The sequence below is a fragment of the Netta rufina genome (genome assembly GCF_964035555.1).
Source record: "Netta rufina genome assembly, chromosome: 2".
Lineage (NCBI taxonomy): Eukaryota > Metazoa > Chordata > Aves > Anseriformes > Anatidae > Netta > Netta rufina.
Window position 1 is genome coordinate 158,950,379 of NC_140124.1, and position 16,161 is coordinate 158,966,539.

Consider the following 16,161-nt stretch of genomic DNA (forward strand, 5'->3'; position numbering starts at 1 on the left):
AGCCTACCTGTTACACAAAACCTTAATTTGGAAGAGAGTGATTTCTGTCTTCTTGTAGCATGTTATACCTTTGTATATGTAGGTTGTTATACCTTTGAAGCTGGCCCTGCTTTGAGCAGCTTTAGGATCAGATGACCTTCAGAGGTCCCTTCCAATCTGAGTGAATCTATACTCAACAATCTCTCCTTCACCTGCACCCCAGACATGGGGGTGTCTACATACAGGTACAGCGAGGAGTCAGGATTTCACCACAGTGTGCTCTGACAGGATTGCTTCCTTCCTGTGCTATTGTCTCATGCTCCAGATACTATGGAATTCTGTCTGCTACTCTGACTTGCTGAATGTTCTGCTGTATTTGGCATCACACTCCTGTTCTAGTTGTTGTAGTTCCCATGGCTTCTGTGTCATGACTTGTCAGGAGGCATTGTTTGCAAATGGAAGTTCTGTATTTTCACATTAAGGCAAGAACAACCCTTTTACAAAAATACTGACACATGGAAGAAAGTTCATGAACAATGCCTGCCACAATAGAGGCATTGTCATTGTATTATAGGGCTAGAAACTGGGCAGGTGTTGTAGAACCAGTATGTGGTTACAGACCATAGTGCATCCAGGCCTGGGGCCCCCAGCACAAGAAGGCTGTGGATCTGTTCAGGCAGGTCCAGAGGAGGGCCGTGAAGATGATCAGAGGGCTGGAGCACCTCTCCTCTGAAGCCAGGCTGGAGGAGCTGCAGATGTTCAGCCTGAAGAAGAGAAGGCTTCACAGAGACTTCAGATTTTCAGTATTTAAAGGAGGCTTATAAAAAACATGGAGAGCAACTTTTTGCTTGGGCAGAAAATAATAGGACAAAAGGGTTTTAAACTAGAAGAGGGGAGACTTAGATTAAGTGTTAGAAGGAAATTTTTCACTCAAGGGTGGTAAGGCATTGGAACAGTTTGCCCAGAGAAGTTGTGAATGGAGGTGTTCAAGACCAGGTTGGATGAGTCTCTGGGCAACCTGGTCTAGTAGGTGGCATTCCTACCCATATCAGGGGGGATGGAACTAAATGGTCTTTAAGGTCGCTTCCAACCCAAGCCAATCTATGATTCTATGATTGATTCTATGATTTTATCTCCCTCACACCTCCACTTCCCATGCATATTTCCTTATATGCTGGAGCAGGCTGTATTAGCTCAAATTCCTCCAAAGCCTAAACATTAACATGTCCAGGTAATTCTATAATAAAAGCCTTGTTTATGGTGGATATAAAGTGGAGAAACGTGACATTGCATGTTCAAACGTTTGAAAACATAGACATTACAAGGACTCTACTATGTCACAGAATGTACATCACTTGCCTGAGGAGTCTGTGTTCTTACATGATCTTGTTACTGTTGCTAGCAGATAAAGAAATCTGAAAAATGATGGGAATAAACAACTTTTTTTTTTTTTTTTTTTTACTGATCACATAATTTGCTCCTATAACATTGCCATACACCTGCTGGTCCTTTTGAGTCAGCTGGGCATTTGTTGAAATTGCTTAGATTACAGTCAAGTTTTACATTACACTATAGAAGGCTTAGTGAGTGTTGAGTATAGTTTTTTTGTCCACTCTTGGCAGGAGATAGATCATATCTTCATGCCTTTTAAGCATGTTTTGTTCACAGAAAATGAACTAGGGAAGGGAGAGTTAAGAAAATGCATGAGGAGAAGCTGCTTGGAGCTGCATTGGTTTTGAGCTGTTAGATTCCATGTAACTCTTTTGAAGTTACGCACACCAGCTTCTCAGCTTCACTTTGCTTCTGAGAGCAAGGTGTAGATTTTTATTCAGCTCTCAAAAGAAGTGTCTGGCTGATTCTTTGGGTAGTGTTAAGTCCTTGCTTTTATTGGCATCAGCAGGAAACAGTCAGCTACCATATTAAACCCCTTTTGGTAAGACAAGGATGGACTGTCCCCTACTACCACAGATCTCACAGATCCGGTCTTAGGAGCCATCTTCTGTAAATGCTAGAGCAAGTGCAATGACATGATGGCAGCTGGGGCTCATGTCTTGTTTCCAGAGGTCCCCAGGCAGCACCACATGTGGGAGGGAGGACTGGATTGCCCTGCACATGGTGCTGCAGCCTCACTAATCTGTATTTTCTTTAAGTGCATGCCACTGGTTTTATTACTTTCTTTCTAATCTTCTATCTTCTGCTTCTTTCCAGTTCTCTGATCTGTGTGCTGTCACTTGTGACCCCATCAATTCACACCATCTTGGGCTTTCCTTTTTCTCCCTGTGTCATCAGTGCCCTGACAGGACATGTGATGCCGCCCCATCCTCACCCCACCCCCACACACCCACTCCCCTGTCCTCTCTTGGGACAAACACACTGAGGACCGTGCTACATAAGTGTTCTCAGTGCACACAGCTGCTGACAGTGGTACCATAGGAAGAGTGTGACTGAGAAGGTACAGGCACATATTGAGGGGGAACAGCAGTACAGCGAGGCCTAATGCATCTTGGCAGTTTTCCCAATGTGCACATATGGATGCACTCATCTCTGCAATTGCAAGTGTTTCAGGGCCTGCGGCAAATAGACCCTTCATAATTTGCATGCCCGTTTTGCATTGGTGTGGCCTCACCTTGAATAGTGTGTGCGGTTTGGAGCTCTGCAATATAGGAAGGATATAAAAATAATAGAATGTGCCCAAAGGAAGGCAACAAAGATGGTTGAAGGACTAGAGGGGAAGATGTATGAGGAACAGCTGAGGTCATATGGTTCGTTCAGCCTAGAGAAGAGGAGACTGAAGGGAGGCCTCATGGTGGCCTGCAGCTTCCTCACGAGCGGAGAGGAGGGGCAGGCGCTGAGCTCTGCTCTCTGGTGACAACGACCCAAGGGAACGGCATGGAGCTGTGACAGGGGAGGGTCAGGCTGGGTGTTAGGGAAACCTTCTTCACTGAGAGTGTGGTTGGGCACTGGAACAGGCTCCCCAGAGACATGGTCATGGTCCCAAGCCTGTTAGTGGTGTTCAAGAAGCATTTGGACAACATTCTCAGAGATATAGATTAACTCTTAGGTTGCCCTGTGTGGAGTCAGTAGCTGGGCTCAATGATTGTCATGTGTTCCTTCCAACTGGGGATATTCTGTGATTCCATGATCCCATTTTATCATGGTCAAAAAAGGTGCATGCTAAAGGTGGTCAGATGTTTGTATGCAAATGTACAGAGGTGATCAAATGTGCATGCACATACACACACTCATGTCCTGTATGCCCTCAGTCTGCTTCATACATGCACACACTTCTTTGAACTACCTGCTGGGCATTTCCACTGGTCTGCTGAGTGTTTCTAGTCCTTTCCTCCCAGGAGGGCCGCCTACTTAGACTCTGAAGGCTAACACTTGTGGGCACATCATCCCAGATTGCCCTCTGCAGGTTACTGCTTCTAAGACAGCAGTTGGTGTTGGGCAGGATCAGATATATAGGAGCCTGTTTTAATCAAGGCTATGCCTATTATCAGACACACACTTCCCCTTGCCAGGTTATGTTCATGTATCTGCTTCTTTCTTTCCCTGTGCTTGTCCGCTGTAATGTTCATCACCATCATCTCCTGTTCCTTTTCCTCCTCCCTCTCTTCTTCTTCCTCCTCCTCCTCTTCCTCCTCCTCAGATCCTCAACTCTTGAAGACAGTATTAAACAGTACGAGCAGGATCTGGCCAGGAAGCTGTACCAGTCCCGACAGTGGGCACCTGCTCCCGGGGCCAGGCCAGCTCAGATGTCTAGTCCAGTGCAGAGTCACGCCTCAAGAATCCCTGGGTCAGGAAGCCAATCCAGGTGTGCACAGCCCCAACCCTGCTGGCTGCATGCTCAACTGTCCTGTCTGTGTCCCCACATCCTAATGCAGTGCACCAACCTGTGACCTGCTAGGGGCAGGGAGAAGATTTTTAGCTGTTGCTGGTATTCATTTCTCTAAGGTCCCACAGACTACTAACAGTTAATGAGAATGAAGGGGGGATGCTGGGTCTGTTTGGTTGGGTGGGAGCAGACATTTCTGAGGGCTGAATGTACTTTTTCTTAGGTATTTCATAATCTCCTAATGACATAAGAGGGTTAAGATGCAACACACTGAGAGCAAAGAGGAGAGTGAAACAAATCCTACTCATCTGAGTCCTGGCCATTCCCTTCCTTGGTTCCTAATTTGGGTTGCTCTCCTTCCTATATGGCACCTCTGAGAAGGCCTGCAGCATCACATTGGGTTGATGCTTAGCTCCAGGCTCTGTCTCTTCAACACACATGTGAGCATGTGTGTTTCAGGACAGCAATGTCTGATGAGAGCAAACCAAGCTGTTCTCTCCTGCTTTGAAAATCTGTCTGCCTCAGGGAACCAAAAGTACTTAATCTGCCTTTCTGCACTCAGCTTGTTGACTGTGGTCCAGTTGCTGGGCACAGAAGAGGGCATTATCTTTTACAGACAAGGCAATATCTGATGCCTCCCTCCCTCCTTCTTTCTGAGACAGGATGAAATCCCTTGAACAGGATGCTCTTAAAGCCCAAATGGTCATTGCCAAGTCCAAGGAGGGGAAAAAACGCAGCACTCTGGAGCAGCTGGCAGAGTCACCTTCACCTGTTCCTACCCCATCACCAACACCACTGGAAGGTACTGTACAGCTATCTATATCTCTGAGGAAAAAAAGTTAATGCTTCTGTAGTTTAACTTACTTGAAAACAGACTTGCTAAAGCAGTTTCTTCATTCAGCTAAAGTTGGAAGTGCCTTCTAAGCTCATGACATTTCTCAGCATAAGAGATAATCCTGACATGTAGAAAACTTGAGAGACCAATACATTTGAGTTACGGTTCCAGGGAACCAGAGCAGAACTAAAAGGAGCATTGTGACTAAAAAGGAGAGAGGCATTTATTTTGAGACTGCGGTGTCTTCCCTGAGTCTAGTCTTTTATCACACTTAAATACTGTTAAGTGGAATGTGCAGGTTTGTGTGTGTATGTGTTGCAGATAATACAGACATTCACTAAATAATGTTTTTGTGTTATCCTTTGCAGATTGCAGTCCCAGGAACGTCACTTCACCGGGAAGGCTGGTATGACATATTCTGCTTGCCTATGTTCTCTCACCTGCAATCCTGGGGTTTCTCAGTTACTCACCTTGGGTGTGAATCTGGACAATGGGATCCCTATTTAAACATTTAATCTGAATCTGGCTGCATGATGTACAGAATTGTGAAGAGGAGGGCACTGTGGATGGAGCTCTGTCATACTGATTGCTAGAGGCATCCCCCTTTGTTACAGCTACTCTGTAGCATCTGTTTTCCATTTCTCTGTTTTACTATTTCATCCCTTTCTTGGTTCCTTTACACTATCTCCATGTTCAGAAAGCCTTTTACTTTAGAGACTTTGCCCCCTTGTCTCTTCAATAGCATAATACTGAGAACTTTAGCTGAAATCAACATCTTGCTTTTTCTAACCACTGTATAAATGCAGCAGGACATTGTTGCAGAGAACTGTCAAAATCAGTAAGACCACAGAATGGTGGGAGCAGCTGCACAGAAAGAGGACCTAGCTTTGCCTAAGGTCACACAATACAGACAACTCCAAATTGAAATACCAGCTGTGCTACAACTATCAGGAATCTTGCCACTGATTTTTCCATACACACTAGGTTACGTTAAGAACCCTGTTTTGTGTGTGCAGTTTACTAGAGCACATGCTTTCTCTGCAACTTGGACCACCTGTCTTCAAACCAGAACAGATGAAAGACCATGTCCACGAGTTGCCTTTTTTTTCAGAGGCTGTATCTAGACACTATTGTCAATAACTGAGACGCTCTGCTTCCAGCTCTGCGTAGATCACTCACTGTGCTGCTCTCTCTCCATCCATTTTTCTCTCCTTACTCTCTTCTCTGTTTCTTCTCATTTGCTGTCCCTTCTAGTCCATGTCTGAAAAGAAGTTTGACTACCGGGAATTTGCTGCTATTCCTTCCTCCAAACCTGTTTACGAAATCCAGGTATAAACTGCATGCTGAATTTCTGCCATCTATTGGATGGGCTAGTGTTTGATGTGATAGAATTGCCTGCACCTGAAGTGATGACCTTCAGAAGAGAGGTTGAATGACTTGAGGAAGTCCTCTTCAGAGTCGCTGTGTATGTGGCAATGGCAACTGACCATGCTTTATAATTGAGATTATTGGAGACTTCAGTCAAGTTGTTAAAAAGTTGCACCAGACAGTTTTAAAAATAGTGTGAAAGCCTTTTCAAATACAAAGTAACTACATCTTCACTTTAACTGATCGTGAAATATTAAGTGAAAGATGAGAACTAAAAGGGAAGAAAAAAATATGGAAATAATTGCCAAGAAGTTGCAAATTGGAGTTAATGTTAACTTCAAACTGGAATGTGTCTAGCATCCTGCCCAAGAAGCAGCTGTTGACAATTGTCTTATGCTGTAATGCTTCTGTAGATTAATTATGAAGTAATAGTGGTAAGAGGACATCAAGTCTGGGGCATGAGCACCTTGGCAAGATTCTTTTAGGGGAGAAAAAAGCTTATGTCCTCATGTCATTTAAGCTGCTTTGTCGTTCATGTGAGCTGCCTATTTCTGCATTTGTCTGATTTAGCCATTAACTGATTGCACGTGACAGATGATTTGAGCAGATACTATACATCTGTATTTTTGTTGTTGTTGTTTTAGCTTTATGAAAAGACAATGAGGCAGATACCTGCATTGACATTTGTAGTGTGTGTGGGAAGCTAGCAAATACTGGTATGTTAGGCTTTAACCTGCTGCCATGACACAAATGTTCCAGGTCCCAAAAGGTCTTTTTCCCACTACCAGGCTGACTTTAGCAGAGTTCTAGTTTGAGGAATCTCAGGCAGTTAAACATTTGATTCATATTCTTGGCTGACAGCTTTTGCTGGTTGTATTGCCCAGCCCTTCGTAGTCATTGATCTTTTTCTGTAAGAATCCCTTCCCTATTGTGGTGCACACTTGTCCAGGTTTTGTACCAAGTAAGTGAGTAGAGAGTAGGAGTGGCAACTCAAGCCCCACTGGCAGCCCTGTGCTCCCTGAGTTTCCCCAAACCTCTGCTGAGGTCATAGTGCAGCACTGTGTCTTGATGCAGCTGAGAAGTTACCTCTAAGTGATAAGGCTACACCTCCAAGTCATCAGGCAGTTCCTCTGGACCTCTCACAGCAGTGCAGTGGCCATAGTCACGCAACTGTCAGTCACTTTGGATCAGCACAATGCTATTTGGCTGCACTATGTTCCTCAGCAATACATGCCAAAGTCAACACAGTTCCCTATGTTCTGCTCTCTGCTGTTCATGAAGAACATGATTTCTACCTTGCATTCACTTTATTTCTAAGTCACTCAATGAACTGAGATCATCTCCCACTCTTTCCTACCCTCACCAATTTCATTGCTTGCATAAAAATTTATGCGTAAAATTTATAGGCAAAATTTATAGGTAAATGAGAGCTTGTTGCATTTCTCACAGCTGTGAAACTTCTTAATGCTTTCCATAAAAGTGAATAGAGCCATCATTCTTTATCCTACAACTAAGTTTCTACTTGTGTTCTTGAGCTGAACAAGAAGACTCCTAAAAGAAGATTTTGATCAATGGTGGCCAAAAGTTTCAGAAATTTGTCATTATTAAACCTGTGGAATACTAAGTTCTTCTGAAACATTTGTATAGCTCGGAAGCGTTGAGCTCAGTGTAAGTATTATGTACAAACTTAGAAAGAATAGTAGAAGTAATAAAAGCAGCCATTTTTGATGCAAACAAGTACCTTTACAGAGTACTTTGACCTTTCTGTCCTTGAAGTCCTATACTCAGCTAGATTAAATTTTCTACTTGAGTGAAGTAAGCAGTACTCGGGACATTTATTCCAGTGCCCAGAGTAGTGCTGATTTTCAAGCCACCTCAAGTTTATGACCATGAGCAAAGTTGTTTTCTCATTGTGAGAAACTCTGACCCGGTGAACTACAGACAGCTCTGGTTGGTTGTTGGAACAGGCTTCATTCTGTGAAGTCTTTAATGTTAGCAGGAACTGGTACAGTTTCATAGCTATCACTTAGCCGTTTTTCCAGAGCTGTCTCTGCCACCTGTTGGGATGTAAGCACTTTCTATCCCATGTCAGTTCTCTATACACACCTGAATAAAGAAAAATTTTGTTTTTGCCTAAGAAGCTAGGCCTGGGAACAGTGTAGGTACAAAATTAGGATCCAAGACTCTCAAAGAAATACGTCATTGCTCCCCTCCCATGTTTCTACTCCTTTTAAATCGTCTTTATGCTTTTTGCCTTTCCTGCCACTTTCTATCCCCTCCTCCCTACCCATACAAAGTAATGGGAGAGTAATGTGGTGCACTGACACACCTCTAATCTCACAATTCAGACACTGGGCTGGTTGACTTCAGCTCAAAAGGTTAATGTGTAATCACACACATAATTGTAGGGGCTGGAAGGGACCTTGGGATATCATTGGGTCCAACCCTCATGTTGGGGAGTTGGGGGGTAATCATGTAAATTCACTGCGGGTCATGCCCTGGCTGCTTTATTACCAGAGCCTTTGAGGGCAAAAAGTTCTCTGTAGTGTGTTGGAAGGCTGGAGGTGGGGAATTACCTGGCACTGCTGTTACAGAGATGGATGCTTCTGTCTTCTGCTCTTTTCCAGTCACCCGATGCAGCTGATGACCTCAGATACATAGATGACAGAAATAACTCAGGTAAGCTGATGGCCAGAGGATTCTTTTTTGTGATACTACTTGTGTCCCATCACAGTTCTAGAGTTTGCCTTTGCCCGCTTATGGAATCCCCAAGGACTTCAACTTCTTGCTGCTTGAAGAAATGACTTTTTTTTTCCTTTTTTTTTTTTTTGTCCATTCTAGAATGAAACCTTGAAACTTGCTACATTCAGTCTTGGGTAGGATATCTGCATTGCACTTCAGTGATGGCTAATTTGCTGAGAATTGTGTGTTACAAGCATGCCTAATCTCCTTCCTGTTTTGTGTTCTGGAGTAACAAATGATAGTAGAACATGGGTGGGAAGCTTTGGCCTCTGGCACCTGCTGGCAGTGGATAATGTCCATTGTTCACAGTCTTCCTAGTGCTCATTCTGCTAAAGCAAAGAATCTCACTGCCAGCAGCAAGCAGCAACAACTAAAGTCATTCTGGTTTAGGATTTGAGAGCATTTGGATGTAGCCCAGTGACTCTTCAGGTCACCTTGTGGATCTTTGTGCATGGTCACCTAAATAAACACTAATTAAAGCTTTGACTCTTCAGACTGTGCTAGCTACAGTATGTCTTTCTGTTCCCAGCTATAACAGACACGCTCAGACTATCTTCCACATCATTTCAGGTGGCTCAAGGAGTAGTGTGGAGCTCAGCAGGGCCTGCCTCCTCTTTAATAGTATTTTTGTGTCATTCAACAGTTGGTGCTGGTTTTTTTCTGCCTATTCCACATCTATTTATTTTTGTTTTATTTTACACAAGAAACAGTTAAGCTTGCAATTTTATCTTTGCGGTTCTCTCTTGGTAAAGGCTGCACTCCAGATTGCTGATCAACGTACATTCATTTACATTTATATTCATTTCAATGTACATTGATCAATGTACAATCATTTCCAGAGGAGGTTCTGCTGTAGAGATGTTCAACAAAAGCTTACTTTCCTGAGAGTAGCATCTATTTCTCATGCCTATGCAAACTTCCCAACTCTGTTTTTTACTTTTGAGGTGATTCATTCACTTAGTCTCCATAACCTGCATAAGACAGGTCATAGAAGGATCGAGAAATAATCAGGAATTGCACAATGGTTTCAGACTTCACTATTGCCTGTCATTGGTCTGTTGCATCCTCATAGAGAACAGAAGCCATAAAGAAAAATGGTGGTGCTCTATTAAGAGTTTTTTGTTTTATTGTTTTGGGTTTTTTTTTGAGCCGGTCTTTAATTTTTATTTAATCCTTAAGTTACCATTGTATGAAGCTATGATATACACCAAAAAGGATGCAGGTTTTCCAAAATCGATTTGGAAGAATAGCAGCTGAAGATGCAGCTGCACTCTCTTGGTATGGGTCAAAGGTTAGACTAGCTGATCTTAGATGTCTTTTCCAACCTGAATGACCTGAAAGCTCTCAATTTTTTTTGTTCCTTTCTTTCTTTGTTTCCATTTTTTTCCCATCTCATTCTTCTGGGAAGTGCAACATTTCAGTCAGTGTATAGATTAAAAAAAAATAATTCATGAAGCATACATTGATTTTTGGGCATTTTTTTGTATTGGGACTCAAAAACCTCTCCTTTTCAGCAACAGTTCCAGCCTCCTGCTGGTCCTGTGTTCCCCTCTTTTTAGATATTTTTCTCAGAATATGTGGAGACAATATTTGGAATAAAATATTTAACTGAGAAAATTCCTGATAATTGGAGTGATTTTTATTTGTATTTTTCTTTACCGTAATGGGAAAAGGAAGGAAAAACCTATTACCAAAAATTAAAGGAGTATGTATTTAATACAGCTTTAGTCATGTCTAATTGCTACATTTAGTGACACCTCTTCTCTGTACTCCTCTACATGCATTGGGGATATAATCACAATTTTCCTTGATCATGGAATTATGGCTGTTTGACCATATTGTAAACTCATAAGCAATTCCTAACCTTTATGATAGAATATCAATATAATAGAAACTCCAAGAAATCTTAACTGCTGACTGCAGGAAAGCATTAGCATATTTCTCTTCTTTACATCTTTCAAAACAACATTTCACTTTTCAGTGGTGCCTAGTGACAGGACAAGAGGCAACAGGCACAAACTGAAACACAGGAAGTTCTGGCTGAATATGAGGAAACATTTCTTTATTGTAAGGGTGATCAGAGCACTGGAACAGGTTGCCCAGAGAGATTGTGGAGTCTCCTTCTCTGGAGACATTCAAAACCTGCCTGGATGCCATCCTGTGCAGCGTGTGTTAGGTGAACCTGCTTGGTAGGGGGTTGGCCCAGATGATCTCTAGAGGTCCCTTCCAGTCTCAACCATTCTGTGATTTTCTTTCTGCTCGTTGCAGATGGGCTCTAAGAAACAGTCCCTTCCATTCTTGGGTCTGACTTAATGGTCTGCAGTAGTCCCCCACCATCATCTTTTAAATGTGTTTAAAAACATTAAATCCAAGGCTGTTAAGAGGCCATGAAGATAATGAACTATGTACTAGCATTTTTAGGGTGGGACCATGCTAGGTTCTTGTTTTATGATACAGCTTTTCCAAATCACTTACAGCCAGTGGCTTTTGCTTTCCAATCGTATAACCGTTAGGTTTCATAAATACATCCTTTGTAACTTTCTATTGCTCTAATTATTGAACACCAATTTATGATATTCAAGAAGTTATTTTTCTCCTCATGGTCTTTGTTATGTCTGATGTTTACAGCAACTTACATGGGAAAGATATCTTCTTGTCCTACACTTGTCCAATCACTACTTGTATTACTAGTTTGGCCTAGGACACAGCTCAGCAGCTCATATACATGTGGGAAACATGGATGATCCCTTTACCTTCTTCTTGTATGTTAGTTTAACCTCATCAAGCCTCTACAGCCACCTCTCTGGTCCCAAGAACTGCATCCACCCTTTTGCTTTCCAAACTTATTTTTTACAGATTCTTTACCACAAAAATGTCAAAATTTCACAAATCTAGAATCTCTAGATTCATACAAGTTGCAATGCATGTGTTCCTTTCCATTGTTTTCTGACTTCTGTCAGGATAGGGAGGACATAAGGGAGGCTGTACTGGTTCAGAATATGTCAGTATCTCTAGCTGTGAATGATTATGTAAATTAGGGAAAGACAGTAACAATCAGAGAAAATGAGCTTGCTTGCATTAATCTTCTCGATTTTCTTCAATGACCTATTAATTATGGATGTCTTGAGCCAGATACTGTATCTGGATTATCAATGGAATAATCCTCTAAAAATTATCTAGTCTTTCTAAACTACTTATTCCATCTTTTTTGACACTTTGTGGTACTGAGTTCCATCACTATGCACTATTGCAAATGCAGGTATATAAAGAGTTACACAGTAGCAGAATGTTTTCTCTAATGTTTCTCTAATGAATCCTAATGTTCTCCCATCTTTTCTGATATCTAATAATCAAAAGTGAAACTGTGTTCCTGAGAATTGCATTGTTTTCAGAAAGCTTCTCCTAATGACTATAGAATTGATGCAGAACCATGATTTCTATTTAAGGATGTTGCATTTGATGCACAATCAGTATTATACTACTTTTTTTTGAGCTTAAGCTTCATCCAACTGTAGAAGTAGACATATATGTCAGAACAAGGTTTGGGATAGTCTGACATGAGCTACTGGGAATGCCAAGAAAAGAACATAAAAGAAGCATAACATGATTCTTTCCAGAAAACTACTCCAGGCTACAACAAACTGTGGTGTTACATTTTATAAGCCAGAGGCCTTTAATTTCAGAGGTGTTTGCTTTTTTCTTGAATCTATACACATTTGCAGTAGTTTTTCACCTTCCTTGTTATTGCCCAGTCAACTCTGTAAAATCCTAGTACACTTTTTGTAGCTGAGTTTCATTTGACTACTCTGATACACAGCTTGGAATAATCAGCAATTTTTCTCAATGCAGTCATAATCACTTCTACTCCTCATTAGTTACCAAAACCTGACCCTACTATAGATAGCTACTCCATTTTGTGATGCACGGTAATTTCTTCCTACAATTTGTCAATGCTTTATCTATTTATACCCTAAAGGATGTGTTGTCTTATCCTATGAGCTTTAGCTGAAGATTAATTTTTTTTTTTAAAAGTCCAGTAGACTGTGTTGAGATCATAAATATTTGCATGTTTGATAACTCCTTTGAGAAATTCTAGTGGTCTAAGAGCAATGAATTCCCTCTGAGACACATTGATTCCTCTCCCCAGTTTGAATTTATCTGCATGTCTGTCAATGCTTTTGTTTTATACCAGCTTGCTTTGTTCAGAAGTCAGTCATCTATTTGTCAATCCCAGAATCCTTTCAAGATACCAGTTTTGTCACCTATGCTCACTTGGTTCTGAGGCCTTTGCAAACAACAGGTTGATGCTACAGTTATTAGTTCAGGAAGGCTTCTGGATTATAACAAATATTCCAATGTGGGTAGTGTAACTAAGGTGACATTACATCTTGGAACATGGCTCTAGAGTAGAGGGTGGCCTACCAGGTACAACTCAGCATCAGCAGACTGTGCACCTTTGATCTGATATATATTCATGGATTTCTGTATTTGAGGTTCTCTATTAAATTCAATGACTTCAGGCAGGCTTCTCAGGAGCCAATTTGTACTTGAAGGAAAAATTCTGGGGCTTCAGGAAACTTTTTCCTTTTAACACAAATATCTCACAGTAGATGCTCAAGCAATATTATCACAAGGGGCTTATATTCCAGGTGTATGTAAAAGTACATGGGGTAAGCTGTACCAGTTCTTTTCAGGAGAGTAAGGAGACACTTAACAGCAGTGTACTTCAGATGTGGAATACATCCTGAAAGGCCTGAGACCAAGTTAACTGAGGGTCAGTCCTGCCAGAATATTTTCTGGTGAGTTATTTTGGTGGGGGACCCAAGTTGAAGTCTAAATTCACAGAAGGGACTTCAGTCATGCAACTTCAACATTAACCCAGGCCAAAATGCTCACCTCTCTCAGTAGGTACTGCATACCATCCTGGTCCTCATACTGCTCTTCAGGGCTTGATACTCCTTTGAAACTAGCAAAATGCTTAGCGCACTAACATACACCTCAGTCTCTTCAGTGTACTTGATTTTTTCCTAAAGCTTGGTGCTTCCATACTGTTTTCAGTGAATCCTGGGTGTTAGGGGCAGATATCACCTGAGCTGTGTGACTTTCTTCCCAGACTCCACAGTAGGCAGTACTTTAGGTTAGGTACAGGTCACCTAAAAGTTCTGGGCATGGTATTACTTAATCACATCTTAAAGACTCCAGCACTGTCTCAAATTCAGTACCTGGGTATATCCCTCTGTCATCGTTAACTGTATCAGCTAAACACTTAACCTGACACTTTCTCCTAAAATCTTGACTTCTGTTGTTTGTGCAGTTCCTCAGGAGCAAGATGGGCAGCCAGAGGAAGAGGAAACATTACTAACACATGATTCATCAACACCTACTGCATCAGCACTTGAAGAAATGGCTCTGTACAGCAGCAAACGCAAACTCCGACACAGCCGGCGCAGTCTGGAGACTGCTGTCCCAACGTAGATGATCTGATGCACCTGGGTGATAGAATAGCCCAACACAGGGCTCTTGAACTTCCTGTGCTCCAGGAACAGCACTGCCTCCTGGACTCTGGATGGGAACTGAGCACCCCAGGGAGCATTGTGGTTAACTAACTTCGTTTAAGGCTGTGAACCACCCTCTTTTCTCACCCAATAGTGCACTGGGGCGTGTCCTAAACAAAATAGGACAACACTAGACTAAGATGGCTAATTGAGAGGAGGTGTGGGTAGGACAGTGGGCAGCTGCAGTTTGTTAGCCTGTAAATATTGGGGGGGAGGGAGGGGATAGGACGGAGAACATATGAGTGTAAGAGTGTGTAGGGCTCCAGCTGTTATTTCCTCAACTTGGATATTTTTTTAAATAGTTAATATGGGAGCTTCTACTCTGGTATGAATTAGAAGGAAGTTCCAGCCTTTGCTCCTATTTAATTTCCAGTCTTTTGCCAAGAAGCATCTCCTTCCACCTCCCACACTGTGTCACCTCACTTTCTTTTGGGAGTGTATGGAAGTAGGTAGCTTGGAGGCAAAAAGAAAAAAAATAATTCAGTGAAGTGCCTCCCTCTGACACTGACAACTGACTCAAGCAAAGATGACTGAACGAGCAGGAGCCTGTGCCAGCTCTAGGAAGCATCAGCTCCATTTCACTTGCCTCTGTGAGTGCAGCAATCTGTCCCATGTAGGAAACTGCTCCTGACAGTATTTTGTGCTATTCTGGGAGACAGGTACCTACCTAGAGATACACATAATTGTGTGCATGCAGCGTGAACCACTCTACCTGCATGCTGTTCTAAGTGTCAGAGGAGGCCAGGTATCTGTCTTCTGTCCACTGTGTCTGATTTGGTGAACTGCGGCAGAAATGAGAAAGGAGTAGAAAAGGTGTAGCAAGGGTATAGCAGTGTGCATGTGTGACAGCAATAGAGAGCAGGGTAGTTGGGGATTAGGATGCGGTGGCAGAGGTAGGAGGTGTAAACAGCAGATAAGGTAGCGGGTTAGGATTCAAGAAATGGGGAAGGGTAGGAAATGGCATTGCTGGGGTCAAGTTAGGAGTAATAGGGTCTTACAGATAGGAGGATACTAGTAAGTGACTCCATTGTGTTGCCCACTAGCTGTGAAATGAAATGTGATATTATGAGGGGTGCTCAGTGTGGGACTCTCAAGGAGTGCCTGCTAGGCAGGGAGCACAATGAAGTGAGATGGATCTGGCCTATGCCTTGCAATAACTACACGGTTCTGCTTTCTGCCAGCTTGTTGTCTTCGGGCCCCTGCCCACATAGAACGGGGCAAATACATGCAGGAGGAAAAATAAAAATGAGAAAGGAGCAGGAGTGTCATTCCTGGTTTCCATGAAAGGGCCATGAACAGTCTGTATCAAGTGACCTCTGCATTTGTGGAGGAGACTGACACCGCTTATTGCTCTGAAATCAGTCTCTGCTGCTCTACTGCCCACTACTGAAGTAAAACATCCCTTTTCTTTTCTTGTGTTTTTTTTTTTTTTTTTTGGTTGTTTTTGTCTGTTTGGGTTTTGTTTGTTTGTTTTGGTTTGTTTTTGTTAATGCCTCCAATAGAGAGAAAGACATCTGAACTTGACAGTAGTTTGATCTGTCTACACAGATACAATGGTGCTCTCTGGTGAACCAGTCCATCAGTAAGACCAGAGTTGTATCTTAAGCCTCTCAGTGGCTGGATGGGGCTTGGGAGTGGCAGGCACTTCTGCTTGTATATTTGCTGTATGACTGGATGCATTTTTTTTATAGTTGAAACTCTCCCTTCATGCCAAAATCCAGTGGATCATTTTTAACTGACTTCATGTTTTAATTTTACAGGTCTTTGAAGGGGGAACTCAGATAATCTCAAGCTGCAGCTATAGCTGCTTCCATCATCAGCAATTTGAGCTTTTCCTTTTTAAA

At 42.3% G+C, this 16,161-nt stretch overlaps 1 protein-coding gene across 23 annotated transcripts in view; it reads left to right on the forward strand.

Annotated features, from left to right (window-relative positions):
* The window catches only part of SCRIB (scribble planar cell polarity protein), a 115,243-nt gene extending 100,734 nt beyond the window's left edge, over positions 1-14,509 (forward strand). For 18 of the 23 annotated variants that reach the window (XM_084282428.1, XM_084282429.1, XM_084282430.1 and 15 more), the window contains 6 exons: positions 3,632-3,796; positions 4,480-4,619; positions 5,021-5,058; positions 5,907-5,981; positions 8,648-8,699; positions 14,077-14,509. In XM_084282428.1, the coding sequence (XP_084138554.1) occupies positions 3,632-3,796; positions 4,480-4,619; positions 5,021-5,058; positions 5,907-5,981; positions 8,648-8,699; positions 14,077-14,237 (631 nt within the window). In that variant the 3' untranslated portion in view covers positions 14,238-14,509. Of the gene's footprint in view, positions 1-3,631; positions 3,797-4,479; positions 4,620-5,020; positions 5,059-5,906; positions 5,982-8,647; positions 8,700-8,861; positions 8,897-14,076 lie in introns of all 23 variants that reach the window. The other 5 variants (XM_084282436.1, XM_084282425.1, XM_084282437.1 and 2 more) reach the window with 3 other exon arrangements.
* The last annotated feature ends 1,652 nt before the right edge of the window (positions 14,510-16,161 follow it).